The 18,016-nt window shown below is 41.9% G+C and overlaps 2 protein-coding genes across 2 annotated transcripts; one reads left to right on the top strand and one right to left on the bottom strand.

Annotated features, from left to right (window-relative positions):
- Positions 1-4,338: 4,338 nt before the first annotated feature.
- Positions 4,339-14,201, top strand: LOC137906366 (phosphoribosyl pyrophosphate synthase-associated protein 1-like). The gene is made up of 11 exons (XM_068750619.1): positions 4,339-4,814; positions 6,126-6,178; positions 6,655-6,721; positions 7,613-7,785; positions 8,048-8,163; positions 8,285-8,340; positions 8,899-9,044; positions 9,756-9,797; positions 11,828-11,898; positions 13,464-13,610; positions 13,784-14,201. The coding sequence occupies exons 1-11, from the start codon at positions 4,654-4,656 to the stop codon at positions 13,940-13,942; spliced, it is 1,191 nt and encodes a 396-aa protein (XP_068606720.1). The 5' UTR covers positions 4,339-4,653; the 3' UTR covers positions 13,943-14,201.
- A 2,931-nt stretch (positions 14,202-17,132) lies between these two features.
- rasd4 (rasd family member 4) lies at positions 17,133-17,759 on the bottom strand. The gene has a single exon (XM_068751368.1). It carries the CDS (start codon positions 17,757-17,759, stop codon positions 17,133-17,135), a length of 627 nt encoding a protein of 208 aa, XP_068607469.1.
- Positions 17,760-18,016: the final 257 nt, after the last annotated feature.

The following is an 18,016-nucleotide window of genomic DNA, read 5'->3' as shown; positions in this document are numbered from 1 at the left end:
AGTTTTGATGAAGCACATCTTGCTTGTTGTCAGGCGCTGGTTGCCCCGCCAAGTGGAGTTAGACGTCATGAGGGAACTTGTACTGGCGAGCGTACGTGTACTGCACGCGTCAGGAGGTTCCCGGATGCTCCATGCAGAAACATGGAACGGGTTGTTTTGGACGTACCGATCAACAACGGTGAGATAGGAACATTTAACACACCTTTCAACCATATTGATTAACATGTTAAGGGCTCTGTGTCTTTGTGGGCTCGTTCACTTTAGATTTGGCACTGAACGTGTCGTACTGCCTGCTTCCAGTGCTGTGCAGTCTGTGTCTGTTTCATTTGGACCCACGGAGCTGCAAGCTGATGTCACTTGCCTGCAGGAGGAGAGCTGCTGGCATCTTTCACCACTTGTCCCCGTACCGCAGCCTGTCCTTGTACCACAGCCTGTCCCCGTACCGCAGCCTGTCCTTGTACCACAGCCTGTCCCCGTACCGCAGCCTGTCCTTGTACCACAGCCTGTCCCCGTACCGCAGCCTGTCCCCGTACCGCAGCCTGTCCTTGTACCACAGCCTGTCCCGTACCGCAGCCTGTCCTTGTACCGCAGCCTGTCCCCGTACCGCAGCCTGTCCCCGTACCGCAGCCTGTCCTTGTACCGCAGCCTGTCCCCGTACCGCAGCCTGTTCCCGTTCCGCAGCCTGTCCTTGTACCGCAGCCTGTCCCCGTACCGCAGCCTGTCCCTGTACCGCAGCCTATCCTTGTACCGCAGCCTGTCCTTGTACCGCAGCCTGTCCCCGTACCGCAGCCTGTTCCCGTTCCGCAGCCTGTCCTTGTACCGCAGCCTGTCCTTGTACCGCAGCCTGTCCCCGTACCGCAGCCTGTCCCCGTACCGCAGCCCGTCCTTGTACCGCAGCCTGTCCCCGTACCGCAGCCTGTCCCCGTACCGCAGCCTGTCCTTGTACCGCAGCCTGTCCCCGTACCGCAGCCTGTCCCCGTACCGCAGCCTGTCCTTGTACCGCAGCCTGTCCTTGTACCGCAGCCTGTCCCCGTACCGCAGCCTGTCCCCGTACCGCAGCCTGTCCCCGTACCGCAGCCTGTCCCCGTACCGCAGCCTGTCCCCGTACCGCAGCCTGTCCCCCGTACCGCAGACTGTCCCCGTACCGCAGCCTGTCCTTGACAATTCTTCTAATGTAAATATGGGCTGTCGTTTTCCTTTTCATAGGGGTCAGAGGTCAGATCAGTCTTGAAGCTGACCCTCTGAGTGGATTACTTCCCTGTTCATATCCTTATGTTTCAGTATATTTATAGCCTGTATCTGTTATATTCCATTGCTTCATTCCCAACCTCAGGTTTTCCCCTCGTCTGTCCACCACGAAAGCGCCAGGTGCGTTTTTCAGCGAGACATGACATCATTCTTCTGCGGGAGGTTATTGCCCAGAACCCCTTTGCCTCCAAAGAGCCAGGTTAGTCACATTTTTTGCAGGAAACCGGAATACTTTTTTGGAATTCTGCATGAATAATGCGGACAATGAACGGTCGTGCCATATATTTCACGACGACCTCCAATAAAACGAGTGAATCAGAAATATGTATGGACATGGAGTTAATATCTTATTTCCTTTCTACTGCAATTTCTCATTCCTCTAATCCAGGAAGGGTCTGGGCCCACGTGGGGGAGATTATCACCGCAGCCCTCCATGATGAAAGCTTTGAGGTGGATGCCAGGAGGTGTAGGGAGAGGACCATGCTGCTGTTGGACTACTACAAGAAACAGGACTTCCTCAGCCTGCGCAGGTTAGCTCAGTTGCTTTAGGACATGAAAGATGAAATAATGACCCTGAACTGAAGGTGTGATGTGTCATACTTTCCCTGCTTGACGCTAATGCGCTTTTGTTTGCTAAGGTTTGGAACAGATAGGTTGTACGCCCAAAAGGAGGATCTTCTCCATGAGGTTTTGGAGCTGGAGGCTGAGAAGGGGCTTCTGCTCAGCAGCGAAAACACAAAGTCCCAGGTTGGCTTTCGGGAAGTGTATATTTTTTTTGTGTGTGTGTGTAACTTGCTGTTACAAAAGTTGCTCCTCTTGCTCTACATTCAAATTTCCTTTGTTGTTGTGGTTGTTGAATTGATAATCAACAATCCTGTCCTTGTCTTTGTTAGGAGGATGAGCTGATAAAGCAGATTATAGAGCTTCCAGAGCAGCGCAAGCCCAACATCGCTGTCACGCAAACACCCACTGCAGGTAAAAAAAAAAAGATATTCAGATTCAGGAGGCACATGTTTTAATAATAAAGGTACTCATCAGCGCTCTCATGGCAACCCCTTCCCATTCATTACCTTCTGTTGAAACGTAATTACCGGTGCGTAATCCTAATAATCAGACTAACAGTTTGGATACACTTACAATTTGACAGAGAGTGATTATTTGAACCCAATCTAACAGAAAGGACAGCCGTCTCATACAAAAGTAACATGTATTTTTATAATAATTGAAAGTCACTCACCTGAATTTCTTTTCCTTTTTTTTATATATATAAAAGATGATGCTTGTCTTTGAGGTGCTTTACTGAGTAGGATTAGTGCTTCCTTTGCTTCGTGGACAGAGCTTGTTTACAGGCTGCTTTTTGTGAATTTACCCCTTTGGCATAATGTGTTCTCAACTCATGGCTTTCATTTTGTGCTGGATTTTCTGTTCTCACGGTATCGTGCATTTGAAGTCCTGCCAAAAGTTAGGCGTGGCGCACCAGTGGCTTCACAAATACTGCAGGGTAAATTGTGGTCACGAGCTACCGATGAAGCTGTCTGACTTGATAGTATGAACATTTCTTATCTGGTGACAAAGATTTGAAACTAATGGATCACTCAGGGGCACTGGGTTTGGGTTGCAAAGCAGTATCTTTTAAAATATTTACTGTCAACAGCAGAAGCAGAAGAGGACGGTGAGCGAATGGCAGAACTCTCGGTGTCACCCATGGCAAAGCGGCCCTGCCAGTGCTGCTGCCAGACCTACTCTGAGATTCTCAGCTTCCTGGAGAAACGTTCCGAGTCAGAACAGCGACTGCGAGAGGAGGAGCTCTCTCTTCGCCGGGAGGAGCTAGAGATTCAAAGGAGTACGTTTTTTTGAGCAGAGTCAAAAAAAAAAAAAAAAAACGGAGTCAAAAAATGATCCCAGCCACATTATAATATAATTATGAACAGTAACGTATTGGACATTAATGACAATAATGTAATAAAAAATGCAATTCATTGAATTTGCTTGCTCTTGTGGGTCACGTTGGGTTCTGTCTTTCCCTGCTCCACCTGCAAAGTGCCTTGAGATAACTTTCTGATATGATCTGGCACTATAGAAATAAAATTTAATTGAATTGTTGTACTGACTAATAGAATACAATTATCATGACTGATTTACCTTTCTTTTCACGCTACAGGTAAGATTGCAATGGAGCGAGAACGTCTGGGAGCTGAGAGAAAAGAAAGGGAACGGAGGTTTGAGCTGGAGAGCCAAGAAAGGCAGGTCATCCTGGACCTGTTAAAAGAGAAGGTGCTCAAAGGTTGAGGGTGGATTGTTTTTGTATTAACTGCCTCATCATTTTGCAATGCAGCATGAGAAGTTGCTTTTCCTCCAACCCATTTGATCAGGAAACTTTAATTATAACCAGGTTGAATATTTGGTTAATGCCGTTCATCAGTTTTCTATCAACATTTGCTAACAAATGTTTCCCTTTATCCAAAACTAGAAAAGCACTTGGAGAGTGCAGCAAACCTCCGCCAAGCAGCTCATTCCCTTTGTAATTGGATTTACACCAGAAATTATGGTCTTGTTTTTATTTCATTTACATTTTTAGATTCAGTGACCTTAAAAATACCTTTAGCAATTGAAATGGCATTGCCATGCATAGTTCAGTTTGTAAAAAGACATTAATGAGCTTCCTGCTTTCTTTGCCAGCATGTACCGGTATGTATTGTATGTGTTTTTCCCCCACTTGTATTGTATTTGCCAGCCATTACACAGTACTGCAAAAGCACGTGTAAAACACTCAATGTTTGCTTATCGTGCTGCTAAATACCTGGTAATTATTTGAACGCTTACATAAAAGTTATTATGTACAGCCAGCACTTTACAACAACTGCCCTGGCCTGCACGACTTTTGCGCCCCATTTTTAAGCGGTCCCTTTAATTATACGTCATAAACATTCCACGCACAGATTGGCCGAAAAGACATAATGCCCACCCTCTGCGATTTCTATACAGTCTCTGATTGGTTCTGCTCAACGTCGCTAGCTCTGTCATCTAGCCAATGAGGGTTTTGGTCATCCCATTTTCCGTCGGCAGCGACTGCCTTGGAATAAACTTCACCGTAACTACGCGTGAACATCACTCCGTGCTGAGAGATCAGTCAGCCTCGCATTCCTTTTTATCTTTATTTTTACGAATTTTTTCGGCGCTGTTCCAGGTGAGGTTGGTTGTTGACTTCCGGCAACCGCCACGAGTGTTGCTCCCTGTCATGTGCTCTTTGTTTTGTTAGAGTCTGTGTTGCACAAGAGGCTCTGTTATATCTGTTATAATATTTAATTTACTGCGGACACTTCTTCTGGAGGAACGTCTGGCAAGCCAAGAAACGGAGTCTTGGGAGAATCCTAACTCATTTTTCGCCCTCTTCATCTAAGAAGCATGCCTATTAGGCGTTTTGGGGGTCACAGGTCTCTGATCAAAGGTCTTCCCCCAAAGCTGTCTTATGGTTACACCGAGATGAATTTTTCAAGAAATGGCTACAGTGTTTTTTCTGCCAACTCCTCCACCTCTTGCACCGAGTTAGCCAAGAAGATCACAGAGTAAGTCCGATTCAAATGTGCATTACCATCACGATTAATCCCATTTCATGTGTGTAATGTTTAGGACTCGATTCCGTCCTTAAAAAGTTGAATAAATGAGTGCGGACGCATCTGTGTCGAGAGAGAGAGATGAGGTTGACGGATGGATCAGTGATTTTATTGCAATGACTATTTAGTCACGTAGAATAACAAGTTAAAACTCCCAAGATTCACTAAATTAAAGTCATTTCCTTTTAGAAACAGTGACTGAAAGTAAGCAAAGGCTTCTCTTCTCGTTGCCGTATTATTCTCTGAATGTGAAAAATAAAAATTACATTTATAAAGTTGCCAGCAGTGTCTTTTGCTTTTTTTTTTTTTTTTTTTAGAAAAATGGATACACGAACAGTAATGCCGCCAAGCATGCCGGTATATCCATTATTGTCATAACTGTGGATGCATTTCATCCAAAAGTTGGAGCGGTGGTGAGGGTGAGGCTGGCAGAGCCTCCTGCTGTCACCAAGCCAAACCCTCAGTTATGTTCATCATCCCCAACTGTGTTATAGAGCACATTCAATATTAGATTCAAATACTGAAACTTCAGCTCAGGGCAGAGCAGCTTTCCAATGTCTGGGCTTGTACAGAATTTAATTACTGCAACAACTTGGGCGGTTTGTATTCCAGATACCTTTTTGTCCTGTTGAAACTGGTTACAGCCTTCTTTCAACAGCACAAGAGAATGAGTGTTCAAATGATTGAACTTAATAGATCCTTAAATTATAGGTTTATTTAATAGCAGCAAATCACTTTTGAGATTATATTAAACTGACAGTGGTGAAACTAATCTTGCAAAATCCTAACGATGCTTGATTTTGTTGGGTTATTTAAATTCACTCAACAGCGTGTTAATTGATTTTGAAAGAGTACAAACACAATACCAGGTTAACGCAAACGTAATGTATATATATTCAGGAGCGGATTCATCCGAAATGCAATGTCACTCTGCGGAGGATTTTCCAAAAGTGTATCTCTGACTGAGCAGATCCAAGTTCCACAAACTCGGACTCGGATATGAGACAACAGGGTGTTGTCTCATATCTTTCTTTGTGTATTTTGCTCTTACGTCCCCGTAACATTTGCAAATAATGACATTTTTTTGTTTTCCGTCTGTGGATTTTTCTTTCTTCCAGTTAATAGATTTATTGGCTGTTGCATTATATGCCCAGAAAATGTCCATATTCACTTAAAATGATAATTAAAGGTGTCTTTCATTTTTAACACTTTGGTCTGTTTCTTTGTGTGTGTTTTAACTTTTTATTATTTTTTTGTTTCCAGACGCTTGGGTGTTGAGTTGGGCAAGTCTGTGGTTTATCAAGAAGCTAATCGAGGTAAGACCTCCTCCTCTTCCGGTGGTTTACTTTCAATCTGGGCCAGTTTGCTGCTACATCTTTATTTCACTGAGCGTTTCTAGTACTGTTTCACCTCAGTACTGTTTTAAAAGTTGTAATAGTTTGCTGCTTTCCGTTGGACGGCTGCATCGCTGGACTTATGGCAACTGTTAGTTAAATTCTCCCAACACTTTTTCTGGCTTCTCTTAAAAAATTTGAGCAAGTGTAGTAACCCAATGATCTAATTTCCCCAACGTATTTTTATTCCCTTCAGGCGTTGGTGGTGAATTTACAGACCTTAGATCAGGGTCATAATTACTCAATGCTTGCCGTGGTAGGACATTGGCAAAACACAGCAGCACAAAGCTGTGCCCCCCCCCCCCCAGGGCAAAGTGAAGTGCATGACAACGTCACAGTGGTTTAGTTTTTTACACTTGAGCTCACAGTGATTGTGCTATTTTTTGTTTCCTTTTCAGAGACGAGAGTGGATGTGAAACAGTCTGTCCGTGGGCAAGACATCTTTATCATTCAGACCATTCCAAGGTTAGAAAGAAGCTTGATGTGTTCAAGCTTATTACTGAAAAGCATACATCAACCTTGATGGATGGGGGTCAATGACATTCCTGCCCATGAGTCGTCAGTAGCGATTAATATATTATTTAATGTGTTAATGGGTTTGGACCCATGAGAACCCATGAGACCTGTAAAGCTGCGTGACGACATCCTGCAGAGTGGTGGAGCTTTTACATAACCAGAATCTGTTTATAGACTGACAGACATGCCAAAGCAGTGAGAATCACTTTATGGTGGTTTGTTGTTGCAGCAAGTGTCTCCACTTACACCCCTCCATCGTTTTTAAGTGGGAGAACTTGCAAAATCACAGGGTGTTCAAATGCTGATATATATATATTGATGCCAAACATCACAGGACTAAGAGTCTTGATGAAATGGGGTCGATGTAATTTATCTCAGAGATAACATAGGCCAACACTCTGCCACGATGCATAAAAAACAAAAAAAAAGAATCCTGTCAGTTCAAACAAATTAAAATCAAGAAAATGCAACACTTCCTCTCACCAGTGGAACCTTCTCTTTATCCTGGTTAATCAGTTATTGGAATGGTAACAAGAGTTCACAGGAGAGTCATTTTTTGCAGCTTCCAGTATTGAGTGTACGCAGATCCTCGAGGCCACTGACCTGCCCGTTTGGAATCAATCAGCTGTCAAGGTCAAACTAGCAGCATACAGCACGTTGTTCCATTAACAGCTCTTTTTTCTATGGTAATAAAACCATCCAGTCCCTTTCGCCATAGCTTTCTGTGTCCAGATCATCTGATGGGTGACGACAGGCTCGACCCTGTTGCGCAACAGAACAGTCTTTTTGAGTTGAAATATCAGACTATTAAATGAATCTAACGTATATTTTTTTTCTCAGAGATGTCAACACGGCCGTCATGGAGCTGCTGGTTATGGCTTATGCGCTGAAGACATCATGTGCCAAGAACATCATTGGGGTCATTCCCTACTTTCCTTATAGCAAGCAGTGCAAGATGCGGAAGAGAGGATCTATTGTCTGCAAGCTGCTAGCATCAATGTTAGCTAAAGCTGGTATGTACTAGTCTAATGAAAACCATCTTTAATCATTTGTGATTTATTCCTGCTGAATGAAGTCCTAGGGACAGATTTGGGGTAATAAATTCCCCAAAATTGCATGGTTTTGGACGTGGGAGGAAACCGAAGAACCTGGAGTCAAACCCGGTACCTTCTTGCTGTAAGGCGGCAGCACTAACCACTACGCCACAGTGTAATTTCTGCACCTTAAACACATACAGTTTCCATATCAGCTCATGTGCATGGGTCTGCGTTGCAGGGCTAACTCATATCATCACCATGGACCTTCACCAGAAAGAAATCCAGGGCTTCTTCAGTTTCCCTGTTGACAACCTGAGAGCTTCACCTTTCCTTATCCAGTACATCCAGGAGGAGGTGAGGACAAGTCGCTTTACAGGTGGCAGTGTCACAACAATGATGATCTTCTGTGCATCAAAAAATAAATGTTGTTCTATTTTAAAGTATATAATATAAGGTCAAGTGTTACTTTCTTCAGATCCCAGACTACAGGAATGCCGTCATTGTGGCGAAGTCTCCTTCAGCTGCCAAAAGGTAACTAAGCCTCCGACACTCGGGAGGAAAGCTCTCGAGTTGCTGTCTCTGTATCTGTATCATTTATCCTTGTATCATCATTTATTTAACAATGCAGTCTTTTTCCTCCTTTAATAATGACAATTATGATATTAACTTATTTGCATAGCACATTGCATGTGCAACACAGCTCAGAGTGCTTTACAAGAATGAAGAATGCTATAGAAGGTATACAACTTAAATGGATAATAATAAAAGTAGAGATGCAGAAAACATCAAGATTATGATACATAGAATATATAAAATCAAGTACCTTTTACAAGGTCATTGTGTTTCTCTATTAGGTCATCCCACCTAATGGCATTATAGTCCTATGCTATTTTGACCCTCATCATTTGAATTAGCGATCATAAAAACCTGCCCCTATAAAAGGATGGGATGCTCGTTTGTTTACATAACTGCCTTTCTTCCCAGTTATGTTCAGGTAACTGCTATTGTCTGTGTCCACCGTGTGTCTGTGTATTCGTAGTTACGCGTTGTCAGTTTCTTTTGACTCTTGTTCCTGTCCATCTGTCTCAGAGCTCAGTCTTACGCGGAGAGGCTGCGTCTGGGCCTGGTGGTGCTGCATGGCGAGGCCCATCAATTTGAAACTGACATGAATGATGGTATCTACCCACCCCCGGTGTTTCGCACCACATTAGGACACACCGGACTGGAGCTGCCATGTAAGACACCCAGCTACGCCACTGCTCTTCACTGTATTGTTGTTATATTACTGTTCCTATGGACTTCATTGGGTACGAGAGTTGCACAAATGCTGATGCTCGTGTTGCCTCGAGCGTCACAGAAATCTGAAACCAAAGTTCTGTTCCCTAAACCATAAATAAAGGGACTCAGACATCTCGGGACCTTTTTCCAAATTTGGAAAACCACGACATCAATCTTTTGAGCTCTACTTACATCTGAGTAAAGACCTGATTTAACCCGCAGTCTGGTAAGCCTGCTGAAAACAGCCAGCCTAAGAAAAGAGGAATGTCGATTCACTCAGGCAGTTTTCTATTTTTTCAGCTCATCTCCTCCTTGTTGCCGTAGCCTGACGTGAAATACCGCAGGCAGACTCTGACATAGCCTCCTCTTTCTTCCTCAGCACGATTTATTCCCCTCCTCGTCTCCTCTTGTCCCATTTGTTCCCCTTTCAGATGAATTTACCATCCTCTGTCTCCCCAACGACTCAGAAATGTGCTATATGTAATTTCTGTCTTTTCTGCCACAGGAGCTTAACCCCCCCCCCCCCCCCCCCAAAAAAAAATACATTAAAAGACAAGTGTCTTACTCTGAACTTTCCTTGGACTTTTGTGTCGTTGCTGAGTGCTCTGTAATCTGTGTGTTTATTTGTTCATTAATAGTTTTTTTGCCGTCCTCTTTTGCCAACACAGGCAGCAGGCTTCGTACCCCTTTCCCTGGGATAGAGCTCCCACGTATGACCAGAATCTTGTTCTTCCTGTTGATTGTGTCGTTTTCACTGCTTTGACTGACAAAATGAGTACCTGAGGGCTTCTACTTCATTTCAAATAACCCTGGAACAATCCTGTTAATTCTATCTCTATTCCATATTAAGAGGTAGCTTAAACTCAGACACTTGGGCGACTAATATTAGGTGCTAAATATGCATTTATAATGTCAATATAAAAAAGGTTGTTTTTTTAATTTAAAGAGTTGTTTTCCCGCAACACTAACTAAATACTTAATACCAGCCTCTTTCAAAAATATATTGTGCAACATCAGCAAAATAAATACCTCTCTCTGCTATAATATTGGTTTGTTCAAATGCCAAATTGTCACGGCGCCACCTTGGTGTGTGATTTTGCATCTTGCTGATGTCCTGGCGAGACCATACAATTCGACAACAGGCATTAAAGCAGACATTTTTGAAAATCTCTGCTACGTCTCTTTCGGCTCTGTCACTACCTCCCAAAGTGGCACATAATTGGAACAGCCTGTAGTGCCTTCATTGCATTAAAACAGAATGTCGGGGTAGAATAAATGTGCAACAGGCCCACAATGAAAATTTTGTCTGAATGGGGCTATTGTGTCCACTTAAAGCGAGCTAACATCAGTGCTTGTCTCCTCCCAGTTCCCTCTGGAGCTAAATCAAAGTATTCTTGTGAATCAATGGCATCCTTATTGACACAAGGCATTTACGCACTGGCCCTCTTATGCCTGTGTTTTCTTTATTTTCACAGAGATTGAAGTATATGTTACATCTGGGTCAAAAAGGAGACACAAATCTGCACATAAATTGGAATTTGTGATACACACATCTGTAGAAACCCGGCGTACTGAACGAGCACGTGGACGCTGCTGGATTTGCTATTCAAGCCAGCCAATTGTCTGTTCATGCTTTGCTTCTGGAAGGGACAATACATCATTTTAATTGCAAAAATCTGCGCTGCCCTGATTTGTTGACGTCCACTTTGATCACAAGATGTGATGAACATTATTTTCCTGATATGACAACAATATTTGTTGGAAGCCCTCCGTCTCATTTTCTTCAGACAAAATAAATTAGTTGTTGGAAAGAAAGACTATTAACTAGAGAAAATGTGAAGTAAGCTACATGACTGATGTTATTTCAGATTCAGGCTATGAAACTGCATAGAACTTTGCATATTCTTAAGTATAACTTAGAGATTGTTGTCCATTAATGGATAAACATGAACATAAAACCTTTGCTTGGGCTTTATGATATTTGTCAAAGATTAGCTTGTTTTCCATTTTGCTTGATAGATTTTGAGCTCTGGGCTGCTTGGTTTTTCCTCGTGTAAGAAACCTGAATTTATATTCTGGTTTCTTGGCTTCCTTTCTCAACCCAAAAACCCTTGATCATACCAACAGGGGCCTGGCGGGATGGTCTTGTGATGGATTTGGGATTTCCGAATGTGCCTTGCTGTTATTTTGGAAGGAGGTTACTGGTATGGTTGCTTGGAGACCCTTCAAGTCAAATGTGGTGGGTTCTAGACCTGAATCAATTCAAAGTCCCTATTCTCAGTCCTGTACTCGTCCATTCCCTCTTCTCTCGCTGCTGATGCGCCCGTTTTCCTCTTCTTCTTTGTCTCCGGTCTTTGACCCACAGTAATCCAATTTCCAGCAGCATCCTGTGGGTTAACAATGCTGCTGGCGGTCATTGTTAACCCGGGTCTCGACTGATCTGGTATTTCTTTCTTATTTATGGTGATTTGCATTTTGTATTTCTGCAAATTTCTACGCCGTTTGCCATTCCTGAAGCAACTCTCTGCATTTATCCGGGCTTGAGACCAGCACAAGGGAGAAACAGAAACTGGCAATGCTACTTTAGCTCCTGCTAACCGCAATACCCATACAACCCATGAGGCTGCATTTGCTTTTTCCTTTACTTCCTCAAACATCTGTTCCTGACTGGGGCTATGGCAAAAACCTCAATTATGTACAATAAATAATTGTTCTTTGCTTTGTGTCTTTCGTCTTTCAGTGATGATGGCAAAGGAGAAACCCCCAATCACCGTTGTTGGAGATGTAGGAGGTAGAATTGCCATCATTGTTGTAAGAACTCAAGCTTTTATGTCTTATTTTACATAACAATTCTGTGCTTGCCATAGGAATCCTTTTAGGCATGGTGATGAGAGCTAATGGAGACTATGAGTGGACAAAATGTGTTCACATTTAGAGGATAACTCTACAAACTGTATATATTATAGCGATTCTCCCACAGGAGGTTTGAGGTTTTTAAAGTCTTCTTCTGGCTCTAAGAAGCATTCAATAAAGAATGAAAGGAAAATATTTTTGTCTGTCATAATTGTTGGGACAGACGCTTGTTTGTTTGTTTTTGGATCTTGCAGTGGAAAATATTATGGAATCATGAAGAACAATATGACGCCTAGAGTAAACTACTTCTGGCATTTATAAGAGCTTGAATTATCTGAGGCATTTATTTAACTATTGACAAACAGTATTCTTCATCACTCCAACTCCAATGTCTGTTAATACTGTTATCACATCAGCTTTGATTCTTGCCATGCCATTGACATGATATCTTGCTAGAATAATTATTTTTTACATCTTTCTGTATACGGTACCATATCATCTTGAAAAATTAAGTCCTCATCACCAAACATCCATTCATTGAAGGGAATACGAAAAGTGTCCAGTATTTAAAATGACTGCTGTCTCATAGATTTCATTGGAAGAGCACCAAGCAAATTTTCTATCATTATCACCTTGCCAGTGCAAATTCTGATGCAGATTTACTGTATGTAAATCCCATTTCCTTCAGGCCATGTCTATCTATCTGTTCTGTCACAGATATTGACTCCAGTTTCCACCCATTTGAATCTCATTTGTTTTGTTGTAGATTTAGTTTCAGAAATGTTTAAATTTTCTACTTTAATGCTTTGATGTCTTAAGTGTATTAGGCACAGTTGACTAAGTAACATCCTGTGATTACCTTATAGAAGAAGTTTAATAAGCCTCTCCCGATTTTTGGTTTTTGGAGCCGTAATTCATGTCAATCCACTTGGTGCAACAGCTCTCCAAGGCATGCAGGCATCTATTTTGTTCCTACAAATTCCAGTATAAACTCTTGTGTTTTCACGATTTGAGCGATTCCACAGTTATTTTTGGCCTCTGATTGATCTAAAAAAAGCAATTATGACTTAATACAATGTTTTTCTTTTTCTTTTAACCCGGAAGTTTGGCATTTTTGAACAATAATAGTTTTGTCTGATTTTCATTTTTGTAGATAAAATTAAACAATTAAATGGACATTTTCAAAGATTGGTGATTCCATATTTTGACCGAGGTTGTATGAATTTTTTTGCGAGAGATTATTTGATTATTGACATTTACATTTCTTTCTTGACATGTTTTGATGTTTCTCATTTAGATTTTGCATATACAGCATATAACCACAGAGCCAAGTCGTTCTGAGTTTTGCACAGATTCCTATCAGTCATTTCACTTCCTTCTCAGAAATGTCAGATGATTAGTAGTGTTTACAGTATTCCATGCTGACCTAAAAACATATGCATTTACCTCTGATGTTTTGTTTTACATGACATTTTTCTTTTTACTTTTTTCCTCTTTCCGTGTGCCGCTGTTGCCTTTTTCAGGATGACATGATAGATGATGTGGGGGACTTTGTTGCTGCAGCAGAAATCCTGAAAGAGAGGGGAGCCTATAAGATCTACATCATGGCAACACATGGCCTGCTGTCTGGGGATGCACCAAGCCTCCTGGAAGAGTCTGCCATAGATGAGGTAAAATCCTGTGTTGAATTATCTGTGGCAGTCTCGTTTAAAGATGCTGGGAAAATATACGTATCGCATGCTAACTGTTTTATTAAGTCAACAAAACCTTTAGATGCTCTCGGTGCAATGAATATTAGATCAGACGTCTTACTCAAAAAAATAATGCTGTGTTTGACCTCTAGGTGGTGGTGACCAACACTGTGCCTCATGAGCTGCAGAAGCTGCAGTGCTCAAAAATCAAAACTGTGGATGTCAGTATGATCCTGGCCGAGGCCATCCGGCGCATCCACAACGGAGAATCTATGGCTTATCTCTTCCGCAATATCGCTGTGGATGACTGAGGCAGCGCACGCTTGCATTTACATTGCTGCACACACACACACACACACCAAGGACCAAGAGTCAAGTTTACTGCAGTCTCTGCTTTATAATGTTCTTCCTGTCTTTTTCATTGATACTAGTTTAGATAGTAATTGGCTTTACCACTCTTCTTCTCTCTCCTTTTGTATTACACGGTAGATGAGTGATGTGATTGGCACAGCAGGAATGCATGATGTGAAACATTTTAGTACGCTGCAGAATTTGAGAAATAAACATTCTTTTGTGGGCAAAGTTCTGTCTTTGTATTTTTTTATTAAAGTGTTGGAATATTCATGTGTTGCAGCATGAATATAACAGTGAGAACTGGAGCACATGGTATGGTTTGTACGTGCTTATCGGAACAGTGAAAAGGGATCGGCTTCACACCTCAACCTGGAATCTCGGTAGCAGTTTCAGTCCCGACTGAGGCTACTTGTCTGATGAAACATGCAAAATTCTGAAAGGTGAAACTGCTGTTCAGTTCCAGTTTGATGAATGAACCCATCACGGTTTTTACAGTACAGCGTTCTTCAGCACATTTAATAGAGTGTAGAAAACAGACACTGGGATCTGAAGCTTCCCCTCATTGATTTACTTTATTTAACCTGTGGAAAAAATTTAAAACAGAAGATAATTCACCTAAAATAAAAACCTGGCAGATGGGATTTCCACTTCAAATGGACGTCTTTGGTGATCAATTACACAAATAAACTCATTCCTGATTATTTATTACTTTTCTTAAATCATGATTAATTAAGTCACAATGTATGTCACACATTGGCCTGTCAAAGATCAGCGTAAATTTATACACATGATTATATAAAAGCTCATTTTTATGAAGGAACAATAAAGACACAAGTATTACATGCTTGTGATTGGAAGAAATGTTTTTTTTTTTGTTTCTATCCAGACAGTATTGTTTAAATGTAATAATCTTGCTGAATTCTGCCCAGGACCCTGAACTTGTTCTAAACGCCTCAGAGTCACTTCAATCCGCTGAGGAGCTTTGACCAAGTCCAAGGGCAAAGACGTTTGCCTCATGACATCAACCTGCCCGATGATTATAAGAAATGTAGTAAACATGGAGAAACTCATGAGGAAAAACAAAAACAATCTTCACCTTTTGTTAAAGTAAAGTAGATATCTCTGTTCCAATATGACAAATCCACTCACCTTCATCCCTGTGAAGCTTCTTGGCCTCCCTTCGCAAATGACCAAAGGCAGAGTGCGGAAGAATGTTTAAATGTGGACTGAAAGAGGAACTGCACGCAAACGTTTACCCTGCTACTTCCTCAAAATAAAACAGGAAGCTTGGTTCTTTCAATCTAACGGAGTGGGGAGGGGGCGGGGTATTTAGTCTTGAGACCTTCCATCTGCCGAGCACGCTGTGTTGAGGGGAACCAGTCGGTGACCCAGGAACAGTGACCCAGTTTCTCACATGGTTAAACAAGAAATGTTATTAATTTTGGTTTAGTTTGCGTACCTTTGACTGTTTCCCTTTGGGCCCAGCAGGCAGAGTTTAACATCGCTCTGTCTATCGATGTGCTGTGCTGGCTCTGAAGTTAAAATCAATTTGTGGTGTGATTAAAAAAAGTGTTTTTTTTACTTGTTTTACTTGTTTTACTTGTTCACTGTAAGCTAAAGTATGGATCAGAAGATAGATAACAGATGTTATTATGCACACGGCAGTCAGTGTAACCATTCTGGACCGATGGATAATAAGAGCCCAGACCAAAGATAGCTAAACCTGAGATTTCAATAAAACCCACTGGGCCGTTTCTTTAAATAGTACTTTGACGTTTTAGGTAGCGAGATCTCATTGAAGGTTTGAGGACATCAGATGCATGGAGGGAAGGTACACACCTGTTACAGGCAGTGTAATGCATCTGTTTTATCCACAGATGGCGACAAAGACTAAGACACCGTGGGATGTCGAGAGAAACTAAAGCAGCATCTCAGGGAGCACCCACAGCCAGTGTTGGGAAAGTAACTAAAGTAACTAGTAACTTGCCCAACACTGCTCACAGCTGGCACTTCCTGGCTTATTTGGTCTCATTTTGAAATGAAGCTGCAAAAGTAGCTTGAAATAATCAGTATCAGTATTCCACATGCATTGCATCTTTTTCTGTTCTCTGACAACTATCTTCTTTTTTCTTCCTGGAAGAATGTCTGAAAATAATCTGTTTGCTGCATTGAAAGCTCAGAGGCTTTTATCGCTTGATGATGATGCAGCATGTATTTCAAAGTTTCTGTTTTGGGAAGATAAGGAGACCATTTCACCTTCAGTAATATGCAATTATGATATTAGTCAGGATGCCAACTGCTCTGCAAGGCAGTATTTGTATGATCTCAATGAAGGGATACTTTAAGTGTATTTGATTTGGTGACTTAACATCTACTGAATGTTATTATTTACTCATTTAACTGTGCCAATCAGCAATTAATACATAATTTTATTCATCCAAATACATTAACATCAATAACTTGACAAATCTTATTTTGTGCTTTTTGTCTTTAATTTCACATTTAGATCCACATTCCATTTACATTTGTCAAATACACAACACAATCGTGAGTATGCCATAATAAATAAGATCATTTATATGAAAAATGAACAAACAGTATGAATTGTTATTTCAAAATAAAAAAGTGCATCTACAGTTCACATTTGCATTTCACCACTCTCAAACCAAGAATGATGTCATGCTCAATGGCAAATTAGAATGGCATATAAAAAGTGCAAACATGATGTGCTACAGACAAATTATCAAATACAACATTTTCACATACAACAGTATATATACACCGTTCTTCTCAGTAAACTATTGGCAGCACTCTTAATATAATAATACAATAGAACATTTTAATTTAAAATCCCAAAACAATATATTGATCTAAACAACAACAGAAAATAAGCCTGAACAGTATCACATCAACAGCTGTAATTAATGCATCTCCCATATCTTTATATTCAGCCTGAACACATTTCACTCCTCAGTTTCCTTTCCTCTCGGTTTGAACACCGAATTGTCTGTGGATCCAGGATCACTGAATCGATTTCTGTCATCTCTGTCTGTCGTACTTTTCTTTTGTCCAAGTGAAAAGTACACGCTTCATTCCCTTACGTCCGTCCCTTTGTGAAACAAAAGCGACCTTCTCTTTGTCTCCTTGTTAGGAGAGACTACAGCTGTTGGTCTTGTTCATCGGCGGCCGGAAGTTGAGGTCTTTGGGAAACGTCTCCCTTCGTCTGCGGAGAGCGGGGCTGAGCCTGCTGGGAAGGTTCACCTGCTGCAGCAGCTCTTTGAAAATCTCAATCACATTGGCATTCTCCTTTGCTGAAGCTTCCAGGTAACTGCTGTTCCAGTGCATCTCGACAGTTGACAGCACATCCTCGTTGGACACCTGACGCTCCTCCTCCCTGTCCACTTTGTTCCCCACCACCACTATCGGGGTGCACTTATCCTCCTTGATCTCCAGAATCTCATCTCTGAGGCTCTTGACAACCTCCAGTGACTCTGGGTCATCCACAGCGTACACAAGTGCAAATGCGTCGCTGTTTTGGATGGAGAGCTTGCGCATGGCTGGGAAGGAGTAGCTTCCGCTGGTGTCTAGGATCTCCACTGTGATTTTGACCCCACCAATTTCGTACTCCTTGCTGTGCAGCTCCTCCACTGTGCGCCGGTGTTTGGGGTCAAATGTATCTTGGAGGAAACGCTGAATGAGGGCGGTTTTGCCAACTCCTGCTGCCCCCAGAAACACTACTCTTACCTGGGTCTTCTCCTTTACCTCCAGAGACATATTGTTTTGCTATTTCAAACTAAAAGTAGCAAAGAAAATGTCCTCAAATCAAATATTTGGAAAAGAACAACTGTTAATTTGACCTATCACTGACTGGCTTGTCACTTTTCCTTTTCTTGCGAGTCGTCTTCTTGAGTTTCTCGTCTTGCCTTTTTTATTTTTTCAGTCTGGCGGTGGCTGTCTGAAGAAGCTTGTCAAAGTTGCTTTGTGGATGCTCTTCTGTGCCTGATCCTACCACGCACTGCCTTTTATGCCAG

Source organism: Brachionichthys hirsutus, chromosome 17 (assembly GCF_040956055.1).
Source record: "Brachionichthys hirsutus isolate HB-005 chromosome 17, CSIRO-AGI_Bhir_v1, whole genome shotgun sequence".
In the NCBI taxonomy this organism is placed as follows: Eukaryota; Metazoa; Chordata; class Actinopteri; order Lophiiformes; family Brachionichthyidae; genus Brachionichthys; species Brachionichthys hirsutus.
The sequence above is the reverse complement of the archived record's forward strand: the minus strand, read 5'-3'. Positions and strand labels throughout refer to the sequence as shown.